A 21,225-nucleotide genomic window follows, 5' to 3' on the forward strand; every position below is an offset into this window, starting at 1 on the left:
AAGCTATCCCAAACAAAACATAAACTGTCCATGGCTGAACAAGAAATACAAAAAATGATGTAAATATAAAGATCAAATCCATTAAAAAAAGACAAAAAAATGTAGAGCATTAAAAGGACGTTACTCTTCTATGAGGAAAGCAATTCAGCAGATTTAATTGAACTGGATTTGGAAACTCTGCTTGAGACTCAACCAGATCCTGATTCACAAATGTAAAAAGAAATCTGACTTTTTTCCTTCAGTCTACACCAGTGGTCGGCAAGCCGCGGCTCGCGAGCCACATGCGGCTCTTTACAAGCTTAAATGCGGCTCTTCTGTGTGCCGGGCGCCCGCTCCCCTCCCTCCTCTCCCTCCCCTCCCTCCCTCCTCTCGGACGGGCGTGTGCCGGGCGGCCGCCCCCTCACCTCCCCTCCCCTCCCCTCCCTCCTCTCAGACGGCCGCCCGCTCCCCTCCCTCCTCTCGGGCGGCCGCCCCAAAAGTCAGGACTCTGCAGCTGTCAGGATGTAGGCGGGGCAGCCAAGATGTAGGCGGGGCAGCGTGACGAACTCCTCTCCTCTCACAGTCCGCCCTGAAGACCAGAACGGCGCGGGAAGCACGACAAGAGGAACGCGCGGAGCAAAGGTAAGTGAATTGACACAGGGGGGACTTACTATATGGGGGATGAATTTCTATATGGGGGACTTACTATATGGGGGGGGACTTACTATATGGGGGATGAATTACTATATGGGGGGGACTTACTATATGGGGGATGAATTGCTATATGGGGGGGGACTTACTATATGGGGGACTTACTATATGGGGGGACTTACTATATGGGGGGGGACTTACTATATGGGGGATGAATTACTATATGGGAGATGAATTACTATATGGGAGATGAATTACTATGGGGGATGAATTACTATATGGGGGATGAATTACTATGGGGGATGAATTACTATATGGGGGATGAATTACTATGGGGGATGAATTACTATGGGGGGGATGAATTACTATGGGGGGATGAATTACTATATGGGGGATGAATTACTATGGGGGATGAATTACTATGGGGGGATGAATTACTATGGGGGATGAATTACTATATGGGGGATGAATTACTATATGGGGGATGAATTGCTATGGGGGATGAATTGCTATATGGGGGATGAATTGCTATATGGGGGATGAATTACTATGGGGGATGAATTACTATATGGGGGATGAATTACTATATGGGGGATGAATTACTATGGGGGATGAATTACTATATGGGAGATGTATTTTCAGTTTTAAAAATGTGGCTCTCAAAATAAATTTCAATCGTGGTTTTGGCGAGATTTGGCTCAGTTGAAAAAAAAGGTTGCCCACCACTGGTCTACACCAATCCAAATATGGTGGCATTTTTTAAATGAACTACGAAAGCCATTGAAAACATCTCTTCCATCTCATCCAAACAATCCAATTTGACCTCAAGACAACAATAAGCTCTCTTAAAATTACAGCAAAATAAAAATATTATTATAAAGCAGCCGATAAAGGTGGTAACACTATCATTATGGACACCAATGATTATAAGAGAATGTGTCTTAACATCCTCCAAAATCGTGACCGGTATTGTCCTATCTCTGTGGAATGCATTGATACCTTTAAGAGGGAATTCTATGACTTGATCTCTGATGCATACAGTCGCAGAATTATAGAGAAAGATACCTGGGAATTTGTTGAAAACAAACTCCCACATATCCCTTCTTTTTATGCTCTTCCAAAAATACATAAAAGATCTATGGATCCTCCAGGAAACCAAAGTGTCACTGACAATGCGAGTAAGTGGGTGGATTTGTTTTTGAGACCTTTTGTATTAAGCCTGCCATCCTATGTTAAGGACACAATTCATTTTTTGCAGAGTATTGAACATTTGCATATCCCTCCATCTGCCATTTTGGTAACTATTGATGAGGCATTATACAGCTCGATTCCTCATGACAAAGCAATCAATGTCATCAAACATTTTTTCAGACAAAGTACCCAACATTCTGAGCTTTTGTTTGATTTTGTTCTGGAGGTTCTTGCATTTATTCCTCAACATAATGTTTTTATTTAAGGTCTGACAGACGGACATGGCAGCAATAAAAGGTTGCAAAGTAGGACCGTGAGAGCATAATGAGTATTAGAGAGGACCTCTATATGTTTATCCACAGGATCTTTAAACACTGCATGCAAGTGGGGATAATTTTTGTCCGGACATTCGTACTCTCCCCTCTGCTACCTTTTGCAGATAAAGGGAGAGAAGCTGGGGGGGAAGGGAGGGGAGGCAGTAAAAGCATGGCTCAACTGCATGGTTTTAGTGCCCCAAACTGCTAGGGTAAACAAGGCATCAGAGTACTCACAGTAATGTGTGTGGTTAATGCTGCCTGTGACCAGATCATTCCATGGCAGCTGCAAGAAAGAGATATCCATTTCTTGCTGAGGAGCCAGCTGTAGGTTAGTAGAGCAAAAGACACAGATGAAGAATGCACACATGCCTGGATGTGTCAGGACCACAGTAGAGGGCAGGGATACTGCACAAGTCTTTCACATTCCCTTTATGATGCATAACTGAGTTTAAAAGTGTTGCCTAAAACAAAATGTGTAGAAGTACACACAGGTACATGTGCAACAGATCGCCAGAGGTGCTGCAGCTCCCAATGGTCGTGTTTGATCACCTGCTTCCTTGGCTGTAACAGTCGGGTAATGACAGCTCTGAAACCAGAAGTAACAAAATCTTTTGTCATTTCTGGGAAGCCATCCAAACTGCTTACCACAGTACCATGCTCCCTGGAAGAATGAGAGAGTTTAAGAACCACCATAGGCAGTGTTGGGAGAGATCCTACCCAGTGCTGTGAAAGCAATTGGGTAAAGCCACTTGGATAATTTTTATATCACAGCTGATCACTGCAGCTACAGTCATGTTCCTGGTATTAGCGCTTGCTGTCAGGATGTTTATATACACCCATTGGACGGCAAGTGGTTAAGGAGACATCAAGGGTATATTACACTCACCAGCCACTTTACTAAGTACACCTTGCATGTACCGGGTTGGACCCCTTTTGTCTTCAGAACTGCCTTAATTCTTCTTGGTATAGATTCAACAAGGTGTTGGAAACATTCCTCCTAGATTTTAGTCCATGTTGACATGATAGCATCACACAGTTGCTGCAGAATTGTCAGCTGCACATCCATTATTCGAATCTCTCGTTCCACCACAAACCAAAGGCGCTCTATTGGATTGAGATCCGGTGACTGTGGAGGCCATTGGAGTACAGTGAACTTATTGTCATGTTCAAGAAATGAGTTTGAGATGATTTGAGCTTTGTGACATGGTGCATTATCCTGCTGGAAGTAGCCATCAGAAGATAGGTACACTGTAGTCATAAAGGGATGGACATGGTCAGCAACAATACTCAGATAGGCCGTGCTGTTTAAACAATGCTCAATTGGTACTAAGGGGCCCAAAGTGTGCCAAGAAAATATTCCCCACACCATTACACCACGAGCCTGAACTGCTGATACAAGGCAGGATGGATCCAGGCTTTCATATTGTTTATGCCAAATTTTGACCCTACCATCTGAAATTGAGACTCATCAGACAAAGCAACGTTTTTCCAATCTTCTATTGTCCAATTTTGGTGAACCTGTGCAAATTGTAGCCTCTGTTTCCTGTTCTTAGCTGACAAGAGTGGCACCTGGTGTGGTCTTCTGCTGCTGTAGTCCACCTTCTTCAAGATTCAAGCTGTTGTGCGTTCAGTGCATACCTTGGTTGTATCAAGTGGTTATTTGAGTTACTGTTGCTTTTCTATCATCTCCAACCAGTCTGCCCATTCTCCTCTGACAACAAGGTATTTTCATCCACACAACTGCCATTCACTGGATATTTTCTCTTTTTCAGACCATTCTCTGTAAACCCTAGAGATGGTTGTGCGTGAAAATTGCAGTAGATCAGCAGTTTTTGAAATACTCAGACCAGCACCAACAACCATGCCACGTTCAAAGTAATTTAAAAGAGAATCACAGCCAAAGCTCTTTTGGCTGTACTTCTCCTGTGACCTGTTTTCAGCCGACAGCAGGCTGAAGCTCACTGTTGGCTGATGTTATTCAGCTGGTCCAGGCTGGGGTAAAATCCTGACTTCAAAGTCGGGATTCACCCCAGAGTCTGGAGCAGCAACTGGCTTAGGCTCTCAGCGACCCGCTGAGAGCCTGAGCCAGCAGCTCCCTCCCACTCCACAGCCTGGGAGGGGAGGCAGCCACCGCACTCTGCTCAGAGTGTGAGAACTCAGCAGTGACGCAAGTTCGCTGAGTTCTCACACTTAGGCTGGCAATACACTATACAATTTTCTTTAGAAAATTGCTTTAGATTTACCAAAAACCATATAATATGAGGTCAAACCTAAATAACACTTTTAATTGTATCCAATTAGGCAGGCCCTTGCACTAAACAGTTGAAGGTAAATCTAAAGAAACTTGGGCAGAAATTGGACAGAAAATTGTATAGTGTATGGCCAGCGTTAGAGCCGGCGGGAGCCGATGCTGCATCTACCTAGGTAAGTATAATTTGCCAATAAAAACCAAAGCCATACTTCTCTTCTAAATCCTCTTTCTTCCCCATTCTGATGCTTGGTTTGAACTTCAGCAAGTCTCCCTCACCATGTCTAAATGCCTAAATGCATTGAGTTGCTGCCCTCCGATTGGCTGATTAGCAATTTGTGTTACCAATCTATTGAACACGTGTACCTAATAAACATGCCGGAGAGTGTAGCTTGATAATGTTACCTATGTACCCCAGTGAAGCTGATGGAGCACAAATCATGCTTTCCTGCTGCTTGCGGTAGTGATTGAATCACTTCATGTGAAAAGCTGACAGCTTAAATAATATACACACACTTCCAACTGCTCTAGCAGTCAGGCATATGTGTAGATACCCCTGATGCTGCCAACGTAAGCCTTATGTTGGCGGTGGCAAAATGGTACAGAGTGTACTGCACATCTTCTCTTTTTCCAGGATATCCCTCATTCTCAAATTCTAAGGTTGGGAAGTATGGTAATTGTTTTCACTGAAAAGGGGGGCAGATACTGGTACTCATTCCCATCTTTTATGAAACAAGGGCACAAAGGGCACAGCAAAAACAATGAGAGTAAGAGTAAAAGGAAAGTAGAAAAAGTGGGGTGAACAGGGCAGGGAGAAAGGGCTAGTATGGTGGGAGAGTAGGATAAGATAGAGTCGAAGAAAGAGTTGGGGGGGGGGGGCAATAGTGGGGAGAATTGAGACTGAGTAGGGAAGGGTAAGGAGTTTGCGGGGATGGTATAGGCAGAGAACACCATCATCACTTCCACTGCACTAGAATACAAATAAGTAGTTTCATTCCACTCTGATGACCAGGCATTGATTACTGAAGAGTGGTGAAAAGTCAAATAACTACTTATTAATGTTAGCAAATTTAGTAGCAAGTAGTGGCAGTTAAATATACCGATGAATATATTTTCATATACATTTCAAGCCCTCTGCCTGTGGTGACCGTTATCAGTTATATTTTTCCCAGTTCTCGCTTTGGACTACTGAACACCTCCAATGCCATGGCAAACAAACAGGATCAAATAAGAAAAGTTAATTGTTAAGCTTTTACATACATTTTGAATTACATTGAACCTGAGGTGGGGATTGCTATAGATTGCTTTAGTGCTGTGAATAATGAATGTGTTTTAGGTTTATTGGTATTGCAGCTACTCTGCTATAAACAGTGATCAGCACACCCCACAATATTAAGGTCCCATTTAGACCTTTGTGGTTGGTTACTGTACACATTGCTCATTACTGTAGTTTAGAGTTGGGGTACCTTTCTAAATAAACAGCAGCACAAAGGTGCAAACTGTCATAAGTAAACAAATGCATGTTTTAATACACATTACTTCAATGCATAGTTCTGAAGGGAACCTTAAGCTTTGAACTGGCTCCTGAAAATGTAATTCAGATAAATGTTAACTAATAATACTGTGATAACTTGCTAGATTTCGTCTCCACAGCAAACAGACACAAAGCAGAATACCACATTCTCTCAAAGTTCAAAAATTCATGTACATCAGAATACACATGACCAGACTTTTAAATACTTCCAAACTTTCTGCCCACGTGAATTAGAAGGGGATAAAAAGCACTGTTATAGCAACGGGAAGAAATTCATTTAGCATTAGTCCATTCAAAGAACTGAAAGCTATTATTCATAGAGAGGAATGTTGATGAAAAACTCGGTAAGCAGGCTTAAAAAAAAAAAAAAAAAGGGTTTTTGTACTCAACATAAAATCCTTTTCTGAGAGTCTGAGGGACACAGACTTGCAGCATACCATTCTCTCGATGTGGAACAAGTCACCCCACTCTCTGAAGAGCCTGATCCATTTGATCCCAGGGGCCAGGAAATGTTGATGATGGAGGCCAGCCTGTTAGGCTGGGAAGGAGTCCTAGGCACTCTTACTGCAGGGTACTTAGTCATCAGAGGAATCTTGTCTCCTGATCATCGTCAGGTGATCTGGTTGTCCTTTCAACATTAGAATGCATTGCTGAAAGCCATTTAATCCAAATCCAGCTGGACAATGCCATGGCTGTGGCGTATGTCAATCACCAAGAAGAAATGAGAACCTATGCTGATGCGAGAGAAATCAAACATGCGAATCAAGGCAGGATATAATGTTCCAGCTCTTGCAGCTGTCTGCATTCTCAGAGCATAAAACCAGCAGGTAGATTTTACCTTTCTGCAACTACTGGACCAGAGAGCATGGTCTTGGAATTAAGGGTGTTCAAGGACCTCTATCCCAGGTGGAGAAAGGCAGATGCGGATCTCTTAGCAGCCAGGTTCACCAACAAACTGCACAGGTTTCCAAGTCCTGGGATCTGCTGGTAGAGGCAGTTGATACACAGGTAGCTGTTTGGGTCAGCACAACTTGATTTATGCCTTTCCTCCCTGAGATTCCTTTCTTTTCTGTTTTACAGGATCAAGGTGGAGGGTATTGCAGTGCTTCTTATAGCCTTGTTTTGGCGTAGAAGAGCATGGTAGGCTGAACTAGTAAGATTACTTGCAAATCCATGCGATCCAATTCAGCCAATTGCACTGCATTTTGCAAACCATTTTTGGGCTGTTAACATTTACACCCGCAGCAGTCTGCATTGTGATTTGGTGCGGGAAAAGCATAGGAATTGCTGTAAACCCCACACTGTATCAATGTGAACCAGCTCTAAAGATTTATAATAAAGGAAATAAAACAAAACTAACCAATCCCAACATTTACACCATTTATTGCTAACCGTGAGCGGACAGCTCTTTGCCCAAGAAGAGAAGGCTGATGTCACATCTGCTTATCACAGTTAACACTGCTTATTACAAATTTTAGCTCAATCTTAGAGGTTATCTGCTTCACTGACCTACACAGTTACCAAAGATAAGCGATTCTTTACTATCAATTACAAAAATAAGCAATTTCATATATACATGCAAAGCTGAAGTCAACATTTTTATCTGGGTTGTCTTATTTGCCTGATGAGGACAATTATGGTCTTCATTGTGTGATTAGTCATAGTTACAGCTGATCACACTTATAGAATGTGCCTCCCTAGAACACTATCAGAATTATTATATAAAAAGAGTGCAAGCAGCAACATATTTCAGGTATGGTCATGAAAAAAAGAAACAAATTAGGCTGCCAATGCTGACCATCGGAAAGTGCTGTCTGGCTTTAATACATCTGAGTCAGGCCCAGAACAAGCAGGAAGCAAATGGGGAATTAAAAGAAAGAAAAAAAGTACAATTAGCACATGCACAAAAGTCTGTAATGGACTATAAAATGAATTTTGGAAAATGCCTGTAAGCTAAAAGTATATTACCTTAATGGATAAGTTCACCTTTCATAACATGTTACACCCATATTTAGGGTGTAGTATGTTACTGTAGAACCAGCCCCACACCACCCGTGACAGCTAGGAATCTTCTCCCCCGCTAGCTGTAACAATTTTAAAACAAATGCGGCTGTGCGGCCACGTCATACACTCAGAGTTCTATGAATGGGAAATTACAACTCCTGACAGCCTTTGCAGCTGTTTTGTGGTTCTCGAACTACAAGCTGAGCGATGTGGTAGTTCATTGATTCTTCCTGGCAGTGTAAAACTGCCAGCTCGTACAAGGTACGAGCAGATTACACTGACAGTCTGTGGTCTCCTGCATGGCACCAACAATCTGCTGATCACTGCTGCAATGCTTTCTAAGCTCCTAAAATTAATTTAAAAAATGTGCATTCTTTTGCAAGTGAAAAAAATGTACATTTACTATTTAACGGTGAACTTATCCTTTAGCCCTGGTTCACACTGAATGTGGCTTTGAAATCGCACTACTTCAATTAATTTTAAAGCCGCAGGTCAGTGAGATTTCATGCACAGATGTCTGCGCAAGTTGCACATGAAATAGCACAGGAACTTTTTTTTTTTTTTTTTTTTAATTTAAATCAGTGCCACACCGCAAAGTCAGAGTTGCACCAATTTGAACAGTTCCGTAGGCACAAATAGGGTGCAACTTGTCATGCGATTTGGAACTGTCAAATCACACGACAAGTCGCAATGGTGCGAACCAGGGCCTAATGGTATTTAGACTAGAGCAGTATGTGTGGTAGAAATATATCAGTTCAACCACATTTTTGCCTTTTTTTTTTTTTTGACAGTTTTCAGATATGGATGTATATTTATTCCCATATGCACACAAAGGGACAAGTACAGAAAAGGTCATACCACCAACTTCTGAATGACAAACCCAATTACCAACCACTTAGGGTGAATTGTATTGAAATGCTGCAAACAAATACATTGATAGATGAATTAGAGCATTAAATTATCTTGTCCCCAAAAGAAAGAAAGTTGCTAAGGCAAAAACCCAATAGTCATTTCATCGCTTGTAAAGTAAACTCCCCTCATCACATGATTCCATTATAAAGATTGTCACTGAGCCAAGATACATGCACTGTGAAATACAGCTTCTGCTTGATCCATTGCATATGTTTTATTTGCAGAAGTTAGATCACACCCAGACACCTGACCTTTGGTTGCATACCAGATATCTTGGTGTTATCTTTAATGGTACAGAATACATCATATATATCCTGGATTATGTCCCTCCAGTTCATCATTACAGGAAAAAAAACCCAAAAACAAAAATACAAAAAAAAACCCCAACTGTGTTGCATAATTTAAGCCACACCTAGGTGTATATATAAAAACAGTGAGGATACAGACTAACTAATGCATCTCTAAGGGACTAGTTAGACAAGTTAGCCCATGTCACTTTTGCTATCCTGCCACTGTCAAGCCGTTGCTATGGAGGACACAGCAGAGCAGTGAAGACACACCTGCTTCTATGCATCACTCTTGCTGGCTGGATATGCAGGGTGTCACTCTTGCTGGTGACTTTCTGCAGCGAGGGGGAGATACATACATGCAGATAAGTGGTTTCCTGGCACAGAGATCCTGTTGCTGGAGACAGGAAGCAACCAGATTGTTAGGGTAACATGGGTCTTCAATCCTGCAGTATAACCTGACCACATTATCTCAGACAGAAAGGGCACCTGCATACCTCAACATAGGTAATAACTGCAGACTCCCAGCAGGAAGACTATAGCACCAATCCAGGGTAGATATTTTTCCTTCATAAATCAAGGTTTACACAAATAACAATGAATGTAACCAAAGTTCATCAGCTTCAAAAGATCCACCGAGTCTTAGAGATTGTAAAAAAAAATTTCTTTTGCCACTAGTAGATATTTTTCTTCATAAATCAGTATTTATACAGTAGTTTTTGTACAAAACTAACATATGCAACCATAGTTCATCAGTTTCACAAGATCCTCAAAATCATAAAGATCTTTTAATGTTCTTTCACTATATACATAACTATAGAGGCCATCTTGATAGACAGAGCAGTGAAGTGCACATAAATACTCCTTTCACAGGGCAGCAGTACAAAAAAAAAAAAAAAAAAAAAAAAAAAAAAAAATGTATTACGCTGCAGATGACAATCAAATTCAATCTGTCACTTTCCAGTGCACTTGGCAGTAATTGGCAGCTGGAGAGGATACGACATCTAGTAACAATGTGGTCATACATCGGGTCCTAGTTTTGAAATTTCTTAGGCTGCTGTCCAGATCCTTTAGAAGTCCTAGTTTCCAAGCAGACATGTTACTGGATGATACTAGACATCAGTCGTCTCAGCACAATCTCCATTAGGATACTGCAACACAGTCAGCGCTGTTCCTTCTTGAATGAACTCTGCAATTAAAAAATGTAAATGTAAAACAAAATTTTCAATAAAGTATGTAAACCCTAACAATTAACTTATTTTATTTGCTCCCTTTTAGTCCATTTAATATAATGTTAAAAGAGTTTTGTATTTGTTCAATAAACGCAAAAAAAAAAAAAAAAAAAACAACAACAAAAACAAAACAAAAAAACTACTGGTCAATCCTAGAACAAATATTGGTCAATCCTAGAGCTGAAAACCTTTGGTGCTCTGACTTATCAGTTAGCACTGTTCCCAGCTTTCTCTGTGGACTACAAACTACCCACTATGTTCTGGAGATGAGAAGGGGGGGGGTGTTCTGTAGTCTGAACACACTTCTTGTCATAGGTGACAACACTGCTTCCCAATATACAGTCAGGTCCATAAATATTGGGACATCGACACAATTCTAACATTTTTGGCTCTATACACCACCACAATGGATTTGAAATGAAACAAACAAGATGTGCTTTAACTGCAGACTGTCAGTTTTAATTTGAGGGTATTTACATCCAAATCAGGTGAACGGTGTAGGAATTACAACAGTTTGCATATGTGCCTCCCACTTATTAAGGGGCCAAAAGTAATGGGACAATTGGCTTCTCAGCTGTTCCATGGCCAAGTGTGTGTTTTTCCCTCATTATCCCAATTACAATGAGCAGATAAAAGGTCCAGAGTTCATTTCAAGTGTGCTATTTGCATTTGGAATCTGTTGCTGTCAACTCTCAAGATGAGATCCAAAGAGCTGTCACTATCAGCGAAGCAAGCCATCATTAGGCTGAAAAAACAAAACAAACCCATCAGAGAGATAGCAAAAACATTAGGCGTGGCCAAAACAACTGTTTGGAACATTCTTAAAAAGAAAGAACGCACCAGTGAGCTCAGCAACACCAAAAGACCCGGAAGACCACGGAAAACAACTGGGGTGGATGACCGAAGAATTCTTTCCATGGTGAAGAAAACACCCTTCACAACAGTTGGCCAGATCAAGAACACTCTCCAGGAGGTAGGTGTATGTGTGTCAAAGTCAACAATCAAGAGAAGACTTCACCAGAGTGAATACAGAGGGTTCACCACAAGATGTAAACCATTGGTGAGCCTCAAAAACAGGAAGGCCAGATTAGAGTTTGCCAAACGACATCTAAAAAAGCCTTCACAGTTCTGGAACAACATCTTATGGACAGATGAGACCAAGATCAACTTGTACCAGAGTGATGGGAAGAGAAGAGTATGGAGAAGGAAAGGAACTGCTCATGATCCTAAGCATACCACCTCATCAGTGAAGCATGGTGGTGGTAGTGTCATGGCGTGGGCATGTATGGCTGCCAATGGAACTGGTTCTCTTGTATTTATTGATGATGTGACTGCTGACAAAAGCAGCAGGATGAATTTTGAAGTGTTTCGGGAATATTATCTGCTCATATTCAGCCAAATGCTTCAGAACTCATTGGACGCCGCTTCACAGTGCAAATGGACAATGACCCAAAGCATACTGCAAAAGCAACCAAAGAGTTTTTTTAAGGGAAAGAAGTGGAATGTTATGCGATGGCCAAGTCAATCACCTGACCTGAATCCGATTGAGCATGCAATTCACTTGCTGAAGACAAAACTGAAGGGAAAATGCCCCAAGAACAAGCAGGAACTGAAGACAGTTGCAGTAGAGGCCTGGTAGAGCATCACCAGGGATGAAACCCAGCGTCTGGTGATGTCTATGCGTTCCAGACTTCAGGCTGTAATTGACTGCAAAAGATTTGTAACCAAGTATTAAAAATTGAAAGTTTGATTTATGATTATTATTCTGTCCCATTACTTTTGGTCCCTTAACAAGTGGGAAGCACATATGCAAACTGTTGTAATTCCTACACCGTTCACCTGATTTGGATGTAAATTACCCTCAAATTAAAGCTGACAGTCTGCAGTTAAAGCACATCTTGTTTGTTTCATTTCAAATCCATTGGGGTGGTGTATAGAGCCTAAAATGTTAGAATTGTGTCGATGTCCCAATATTTATGGACCTGACTGTATGTGCTAAGAGGGAGGGTTGTCACTCTTGGACTGGGTACCAAACAAAGATCAGAGTTCAAATCTTTTAATAAGGGAAGGTGCGGTCAACCTGCACCTTCCCATTCAATTAATCATTCTTCCTGCCACCTTGCCTTCCCTATCCCACACCTCTCCCTCATCTACATATCTTGTCACCACCTGTTTATTAGTTCTTGTTCTACATTACAATTACCTCTTCCCTCCCGATGTACTTTCCAAGTCATCTTCAATCTGCCAGCTACCCATGCACAGTTTAAAAATTATCTAATCTTCAACTAGATTGTTGCTTTTGTGTTACGGTGTAATCACTGTCATTCACATTGCTTCAAGTCTTCAACATTTTTCCTGTTTCTTCATCTTTTATCATGCTTGGCTGATGTTTTAGGCATCAGCATTCACTCCCCAATTAAAGTGGTTGTAAACCCTTACATGTAACCAGCGAAGTGACTGGCCTCATGTGATACACAGAGATGAAACAAATCCTCCTACAAAAGTTGTACCTGTTTATCTGCAGTATTTTCTCTACAGCTGTTCAAAGCCCAGAATTTATACAGCTTGTCTGAGATTTCAGAAAGCAGGGGGTGGCAATCAGAGGAAAGGGGCACAACCCTCTTCACACAGCACAGAGGAACAGAGCTGAGCCTCTCAATCACAGACTTTGTGAAGGGGGATGTCCCCGTCATCTTTTTTGGGTGTCAGGAAAACTTGTCAGAAGGGACTCATGTAGATAGAACGGGAAGTGAAAGAAAATCCCTGGTTGTCACCAGAACTAGTGTCTCCATTGGAAGATTTCCCCTCTACTCCCATTCTCGAGACAATCCAACAACTGAGATTTGCTTCTACTTGCACTCTTGGTGAGAACAATAAAAAGGACATATTAAAGAGGGTAAAAAAAGTGTTACCTTTATACTTTAAAGTAGGAGGAAAGGCTAAGCAATAAACCAATTTTTAAATGATTTCCCCACATACATTTTTAGCATAAACTACAAAGTAAATACCTTTTGTTCTATGTATTTACGCAACCACAAAGTTACAGCTTCTCTGTGTAATGTGAAGGGACAAAAATGGGTCTGGATTCCATAAAGTAGTGATGGCAACCAGTGGGATTTTTATTCTCCAAGCATCGGTGTATCAGGAATTTCGCTCCCATCAACCATACACTGGTTTATTGTTTTGTCTTAAACATTCTTTCTCCCATCATCCAGTTTCACAGCAACATCTCCTCATGTTTTTCTTGTCTATCTTTCAGACACTTCTCTCTTTGTTTCACCTATCTACAGTGGGGAAAATAATTTGATCCCCTGCAAATTTTGTAAGTATACCCACTTACGAAGAAATGGAGGGTCTATAATTTTTATCATAGGTGTATTTTAAGCGACAGAGACAAAATATCAACCAAAAAAAAAAAAAAAAACACGATACAAATGTTATAAATGGAGTTGCAGTTCAGTGAGTAAAATAGTTATTTGATCCCCAAGCAAACATGACTTGGTACTTAGTGGCTTAGTGGAGAAATCTTTGTTGGCAAGCACAGAGGTAAAATGTTTCTTGTAGTTGGTTACCAGATTTGAACACACATCTCAGGAGGGATTTTGGTCCGCTCTGCTTTACAGACCTGTAAATCCTTAAAGTTTCTTGGATGTTGCTTAACAAATCGAACTTTCAGCTCCCTCCATAAATTTCCTATAGGATTAAGGTCTGGAGACTGGCTAGGCCATTCCATGACCTTAATGTGCTTCTTAAGCCAATCCTTTGTTGCCTTGGCGGTATGTTTTGGGTCATTGTCATGCTGGAAGACCCATCCTTGACCCATCTTCAGTGTTCTGGCTGAGGGAAGAAGGTTCTCACCCAATACATGGCCCCGTCCATTGGCCCTTCTTTAGCAGAGAAACAGCCCCAGAGCATAATGTTTCCACCTCCGTGCTTGGCTGTAGGGATGGTGTTCTTAGGGTCAGCATTTTTCTTCTTCCAAATACGACGAGTTGACCACAGCACTTTCTCCCAATCCTCTGAATCATTTAGATGTTCATTGTCAAACTTCAGACAGGCCTGTACATGTGCCTTCTTGAGGAGGGGGACCTTGCGGGTGCTGTATGATTTCAATCCATGGCTTATTGTGTTACCAATGGTTTGTTTGGTGACTGTGGTCCCAATTGCCTTGAGATCATTCACAACATCCTCCCGTGTAGTTCTGAGCTGATCCCTCACTTTTCTCATGATTATCCTTACCCCATGATGCGAAATCTTGCATGGAGTTCCAGACCGAGGGCGATTGATGGTTATTTTGTATTTCTTACATTTGCGAATAATCGCACCAGCAGCCGTCTCCTTCTCATCAAGCTTCTTGCCGATGGTCATGTAGCCCATTCCAGGCCTGTACAGGTCTACAATCATGTCCCTGATGTCCTTTGACAGCCCTTAGGTTTTGCCCATAGTGATGGTAAAGTTTGAATGGAAGAAAGATTCTGTGGACAGTTGTCTTTTATACACATAGCAAGTTTTTGTTGGGTGATCCCTTTTTATTGACAAGATTTATCTGTGTACCACATGAGCACATGGCCAGTCTGTGGGAGCCAGAATTATTGTTGGTTGGTAGGGGATCAAATACTTATTTTACTCACTGAACTGCAACTCAATTTATAACATCTGTATCATGTTTTTTTGTTTGTTTTTTTTAAGGATTTTTGGTTGATATTCTGTCTCTATAATTTAATATACACCTATGATAAAAATAATAGACCCTTCATTTTTAAGTGGGCAAACTTACAAAATCTACAGGAAATCAAATAATTATTTTCCCCACTGTATCTCCACTTCTCATTTAACCCCTTTCTTTCACTGGTTATTAATTTTCCATGCAGATTTTCTGATCCAAAGATCCAACTGGACTGCCTGCACAGGGACTGACAGTCACCAGCTCTCTGCTCATGGAGCACTGAGAACTGAGCGATCAATGGTCTTTGATTGCTCATTTCACAATCTTAGAGCCGGCAGGGGACAGATGCATCCAGTTAGGCAAGTATGATTTCTAAAAACAAAAAAAGAAAAAACACTTGACTTCTCGTTTAAATAAATTTGGACTGACTTTTTCATTTGCTGCTCTCGGATCCTGTATACCTTCATACATCCGTCCTTTTCTCATACTTGTTAGCTCAAGAACTACATTTGTTTATTTTGTGCTATAAAAAGAATGATCACATTGATTATCCCTAGGGCATCGCAAATTACAAAAAAGCTATGCTGGAGATTTTCCAGATGGATGTTGTTCATTGTTCTACACTGTAATGATGTCACTAAGCTAAAACAGAGTCAGAAGAAACAGATTTCTAAAGGATCAGAATATTTACCCTTTTCCACACAGTCCTTCCATCTCCTTCTCCTCCATGAGAAACATCGGGACTTCATTTTGGGCTTTAGTTTCCTGAGCTCATCTAATAAAAAAAAATAATAATGTTTTTCCTTGTCTATGGAGTACTCAGATCTATTCCTATCAAATATCACGTCACCGGTCACAATCTTGTGAACTCACATTCAAGATTTGTGTGGTTACAATTGCCTGAATACATAATTAGTTTGGCTAAAGTGTGTGTCATGAGACAAGTATGTGGGCTGCCAATGCTGGCTCACTTCAAAATGAAAATTGTGTGGCAGAGTTTGACTTCAATATTTTTGAGTATTAGACCTAGAACAAGCATTCTGTACAGAGCATCAGAAATCCTCATTTTAAACTTACATGTGTCAGAGACAAAGTATTGAAGGATAAGGAACAGAAAATATTAGCGTTTTAGCGTTACAGCTGGGGAACTAACACAAGTCAGCAATGGAAGGCTCTATACCTTTCTATTGACAGAAGTATGGGGGGGGGGGTGGGGGGAGAAGTGTTCTATACTGTCTGTCACTTTTTGAAAACAGCGCAGCTGTTTGGGGCCCCACCCGCACGGCTGTGTCATTCATTCACAAAGTTCTGTTAATGAATGAACGAACTACAAGTCCCGACAGCCTTGAAGCTGTTGGTTTGTAGTTCTCAATTAACATGGCATTGTTGAGCGCTGTGGTAGTTCGTTGAGTCTTCCTGTCACACTGTATCTACTGGCCCGTATGGGATGTATGGGCACAAAGATGCAGGAGTCCTGCATGGCATCAGCTTTACCTGACTGGATATTTTATTGTTAGTAAGTTAATGAAGATTGCAATGTGGGCCAACATAATCTACCGACTTCAATATGCCAAGTCACAAATATACAGTTAGGGCAAACCAACGTGAATGCTTTTTTCCATTGAGTGGATCAGTATGGTAACCAAGGGTATAGTTATTTTAGAATGAAGACACTAATTGCTGCCTACATACTGTACTTAGCCAAGCAAAAGGGTCATTAAAAGTAGAATTCCAACCTCCCTATAACTAACCCTAAAACCGTCCCCCCCATTACCTATGCTAACCAACCTGATCTTCCATGTGTCAGCCAATGATAGCTACCGGGGAGAGGAGAAAGAGCTTCAGCAACAGCTAATAAAGCCTGGAGAACTGTTGTCGCCCATTAGGCTTTAATGGCCAATCTGTTGTGAATACTCCCTCTTCTCACCTGCAGCCGCCACTGAGTGATCACGGGATCTCGTGCCTGGACCAGAGCAGGCTGAAAGTAGGCAACTACATACATGTCTATTCAATCATATTGTAAATCTGGCAAAACACAACTCAAATTTTAGCCAAATTCTGCTGAATCGGACAATATTTGACCCGTGGGTGGCCCCCTTGCCACCACCTGATTCAACAAAATTTGCTAAAAAAAAAAAAAAAAAAAAAACTTAATTCAACTGAACATAGAGGAAAATGATCCTATCAGCTGCAGTCGCCATTGGTGTAGAGTAGTAGCAATTCCTCCATTTATACTGTTTACAGTGATTTTTCTATTGTTCAGTCTTGTTCAGTCTACCAAATGTATATCGGGCAGTCAGATCAGGTCCAACGGTCAATTTTTCAGGTGGACCTGAGCAGAAGGTCCATGCATTCCTATGGACAGGTGGGTGTAAATAGACTTGTGTCTGTTTACACCTGCCTACCTCGAGGTCCCATCTGGTCTGCCAGATGTGAAATGGACCATTTACTCCTGGATAGCCATAGAGCAGAGCAGGTTCTGTCTGTGTTCGCTCTGCATAAACCTAGCAGACATGAACCTGTCATCTGTCTGCTCTGAGTGGGGGGTGGGGAGTGGGGGGAATATCTGTTCACAAATTCCCTGCTGGTCAGAATGGAATCTGCCCCTGTGAAAGAGGCCTTAGAGTGTGCATGAGTGCTTACAAGATAAATTGTGTTGTATCTTCACCTATGTATCATACAGTCACATGGTACCATGCATGGCCACATTTACTAACATTTAACATGCTCCATTTCCTCCAGATGCAGTTCCATACAATCTCATGATATGAATGGTGAGCCCACACGTTTAGATTTCTTCTAATACTTTCCATACACATGTAGATTTTCAGGCAAGAATATTCGTAAGAAAAGTATGAAAATTCAATGAATGGACGATTTTAAAATGAATGTAATTTCTGAATGATAACCACATACACTGGCCGAAAACTTATTTGATCGAGAAAACTGCCACTTCGAATTTTCCCATCACTGCTGTCGAAAATGAACATCATTTTGAACCCCGCTAATGATTAGAAAATCAAACGAATATTCTTTAAATGAAAATCAATATATGTATGATTAGCTTAAAGCAGAGCTCCACCCAAAAGGAGAAATTCAGCTTTAAGGACTGCTTCCCCGTTCCCCATTAAGGATTGGCACCTTTGGGGGGTGGGGAGCGGGTACCCAAATTTGACAGGTACCCGCTCCCACTTCCGGTCCGACCGCCTAGGCGATTGGAAACGGAAGGTGTCTTCCCTCCCTGTAGTCTTCTGGGACACGACAGGTCCCAGAAGACTACAGGACCATTCATGAAGCACAGTGCTACTCACGCATGCGCAGTGGGTAGCCGGCTGTGAAGCCACAAGCTCTCACAGCTGGGTGCCCACACTGAAGATGCCGGACTCCTGGAATACAGGACGGCCGGTGAAACAGGCTGTGGGGAACACACCACGGGACCGAAGGACAGGTAAGTGGCTTTTTTTTAAAAGTCAGCAGCTACAGTTTTTGTATTTGCGGACTTATTTTTTGACAGGTTGAGTGGAACTCCGCTTTAAGGTTCACAGCCCATGTGATGAGAAGGGCCAATCACCTGCCGCTGTGAGCGCCTCGCAGGCCAGTCTCTGGATCTCCCTCCTGGACTCCTCCTGTCCGGGGATGAGAACACAGGCTCGGACCTCTGAGCACAGCTTCCCCCGACTCTTCACAGGGAACACGGCCTGCAGGATGGCCAGCAAAGCGGAGACCTCAGAGCCCCCACTGCCGTCCTCACACATCACCTCCATCTCCTGCCCATTGACCGCACTCCTCGCCTTCATAATCACTCCGACTACAGCGCCACCTGCCGCCATCCGCTCCCGCACGTCCCGCAGGATCTCCCGCAGCTGACGGCTCGCTCCTCTCATTCCTAAAGACTCCGCCCGGCACAGGAAGAACACCAATCCGAAACGTAAGCGCCGCTCGGGTTTAGGCTGAGGGGCGGGGCTTGTGGTGAGGGCAGTCTGGTTCTCGTGTTTCTGGGCTCCGCGCTGCGGATTCCCTTCACATAGGTGTCCGTCCCCGCCAGGCTCCGTGCTCCTCTCACACCGGGGTCCGTCCCCGCCAGGCTCGGGGCTCCCCTCACACCGGGGTCCGTCCCCGCCAGGCTCGGGGCTCCCCTCACACCGGGGTCCGTCCCCGCCAGGCTCGGGGCTCCCCTCACACCGGGGTCCAGGCTCGGGGCTCCCCTCACACTGGGGTCCGTCCCCGCCAGGCTCCGGGCTCCGCTCACACTGGAGTGCCGTCTTCCCACCAGCAGCTTTCCTCAGTGTATCGTCCTCAGGAGGCAGCTCAGCCGGGAAAATCTCCCTGAGGAATGCGTCTAGCAGAGCCCGGCTCTCCGCCCGCTCCCACAGTTCTCCCACTAGCTGCACGTGTTGCGGTCCTCCGAAGCGGCCCAGCACCTCCTGGAAGCGGCTCTCCGTGCTGTCCCGGGCCATTCCGACTCACTGCAGCCTCGTCCAGTCGTACCTGCCCGCAGGATGAGCCGTTCACACATCACTCTCCGCACCATACCAACCCGACCATTCAGCCAGAGAAAACGTCCAATCAGAAAGCCTCTGGAAGGGGGAATCTTACAATCCCAGCTCCGGATTTACCTCCTGTTCAATCCTATTGGATACGGCCTGACACACCCACGCAACGCCACACCCACTGGGCTGTAGAGCAGGTCCATGTCTAACCTTGACGCTGGGACTGTGACATGTATCTCTGTGTACGATGTACCTGACTCTTCCGTCTACCTGTCCTCATAGAGTGACGTGTAGCGAGCCCAGGATCTCTGTGTGCTATACAAATATACCGATCAGCCATAACATTATGCCCACTGGCAGGTAGGGAATAGCACCGATTATCATGGTATAGTGGCATCTAGAAGTGGGTGGGATGTCTTAGGGAAGTGAATATGTTGAAGTTGATGTGTTGAAAACAGAAAAAGTAGCCACCTGTAAGGATTTGAGTGACTTTGACAAGGGCCAAATTTTAAGGATTAGACAACCGGATCAGATCATCTCATGTATCAGGTTACAGGGATGAAACAAACATTTTATCAATGGCAGGAGTGCTTACAATAGTCAGCTTTTATTTATTCAAGTAAAACCTTTATACCAAAAAGGAAAAAACTGCTGTAACTGATTATAAAGCGTGAGCTGGAGTTTGACTTCAATTTGTTAGTGTATTTAAATTCACTAGTACAACTAACACTCCCCTTTCAGACTGTCAATGCTGCTTTCCAAAGGTGCTCATTCATCCAGAGTGGGAACACTCTAATACAGGAGGTGTGTTACTGGCCAGATCACCAGGTTAAAAAAGAGGGACCAATGCCTTAAAAAAAGAAAAATAATGCTGCTGCTTCCTCCTTTTATGATTGGTAAGCTGCAATATATTACAGTTTCGGCTTTGGGTTTAATACCAACGTACTTGTACATCACTGGACTTACAGACTTTTTTAGAGCCGGCAGTTATCTTTCTTGTAATAGCAATCAGGGTGGCCGATTCCCATTACAAGCAGAGGGAGGGGGACGTTCCTGCCGCCTTCCACCGCTTGCTTGGGAGCTTCTGTCCGACCAGAACCCGAGCAAACAGCTGGTGTGTCCGCTGGCTGGTCTTAGAGCCGAACAAAGCCAGAATCAGCTTTGATCAACTCTGCTATGGTAACCCAGAAGTGATGACCTGGATGTCAACTGTGCCATTTTTAAATACTCAAAAGCATTTGAAAACATCGATCTTGGTGTTTTGAATGCTTTTAAGTGCAGTGGAAGGATTGGGGTGATAAAAAAAATGAAAGCAACAGTGTAATAAAAAAATTAATAGTTTTTAAAAATGAAATTGCCCTCATGCTCGCACACAAAGGTGAACGCACGTTTCAGTTTCTGCACGCAATCAAACAGCAAACGACCCACACATGTGAGGTATCACCATGAACGTCAGATCATGGGCTGTAATTCTAGCACTATACCTCCTCTGTAAATCTAAAGTGGTAACGTATAGGCTTTTAAAGCGTCACCTATGGATAGTAATATTTACGTAATTTGTCACCGTTGCATGGGTTGTACAATATTAAAGCATGACATGTTTGGTATCTATTTTCTCAGTATAACTTCATGTTTTATATTTTATAAACATTGAGTTATATATTGTGTTTTTTGCAGTAAAATTCAAAAAAGTGTAGTTTTTTTTAAATTGCGT

The 21,225-nt window shown here is 42.7% G+C and overlaps 1 protein-coding gene across 2 annotated transcripts; it reads right to left on the reverse strand.

Annotated features, from left to right (window-relative positions):
- Positions 1-7,287: 7,287 nt before the first annotated feature.
- Positions 7,288-19,579, reverse strand: CUNH2orf72 (chromosome unknown C2orf72 homolog). 2 transcript variants are annotated; one of them, XM_089685438.1, is made up of 3 exons: positions 18,593-19,575; positions 15,713-15,796; positions 7,288-10,312 (listed from the first exon to the last, which is right to left on the reverse strand). In XM_089685438.1, the coding sequence occupies exons 1-3, from the start codon at positions 19,476-19,478 to the stop codon at positions 10,236-10,238; spliced, it is 1,047 nt and encodes a 348-aa protein (XP_089541564.1). In that variant the 5' UTR covers positions 19,479-19,575; the 3' UTR covers positions 7,288-10,235. The 2 variants fall into 2 exon arrangements, with proteins under 2 accessions (XP_089541564.1, XP_089541565.1); XM_089685439.1 differs by lacking the exon at positions 15,713-15,796 and having other exon boundaries at positions 18,593-19,579.
- Positions 19,580-21,225: the final 1,646 nt, after the last annotated feature.

Source organism: Staurois parvus, unplaced genomic scaffold (genome assembly GCF_062004578.1).
Source record: "Staurois parvus isolate SC_StPar_1 unplaced genomic scaffold, SC_StPar_1.0 ptg000376l, whole genome shotgun sequence".
Taxonomy (NCBI): Eukaryota; Metazoa; Chordata; class Amphibia; order Anura; family Ranidae; genus Staurois; species Staurois parvus.

What these genes read in the sequence shown, in the direction of transcription:
- CUNH2orf72 (XM_089685438.1), bottom strand. Translation starts at nt 19,478, where the DNA reads ATGGCCCGGGACAGCACGGAGAGCCGCTTCCAGGAGGTGCTGGGCCGC. An exon ending in CGAGGCGCTCACAGCGGCAG is followed by an intron (nt 15,797 to 18,592) that starts GTGATTGGCCCT and finishes TTTTTTTATTAG; the next exon opens with ATGAGCTCAGGAAACTAAAG. An exon ending in GAAGGACTGTGTGGAAAAGG is followed by an intron (nt 10,313 to 15,712) that starts GTAAATATTCTG and finishes TTTTAATTGCAG; the next exon opens with AGTTCATTCAAGAAGGAACA.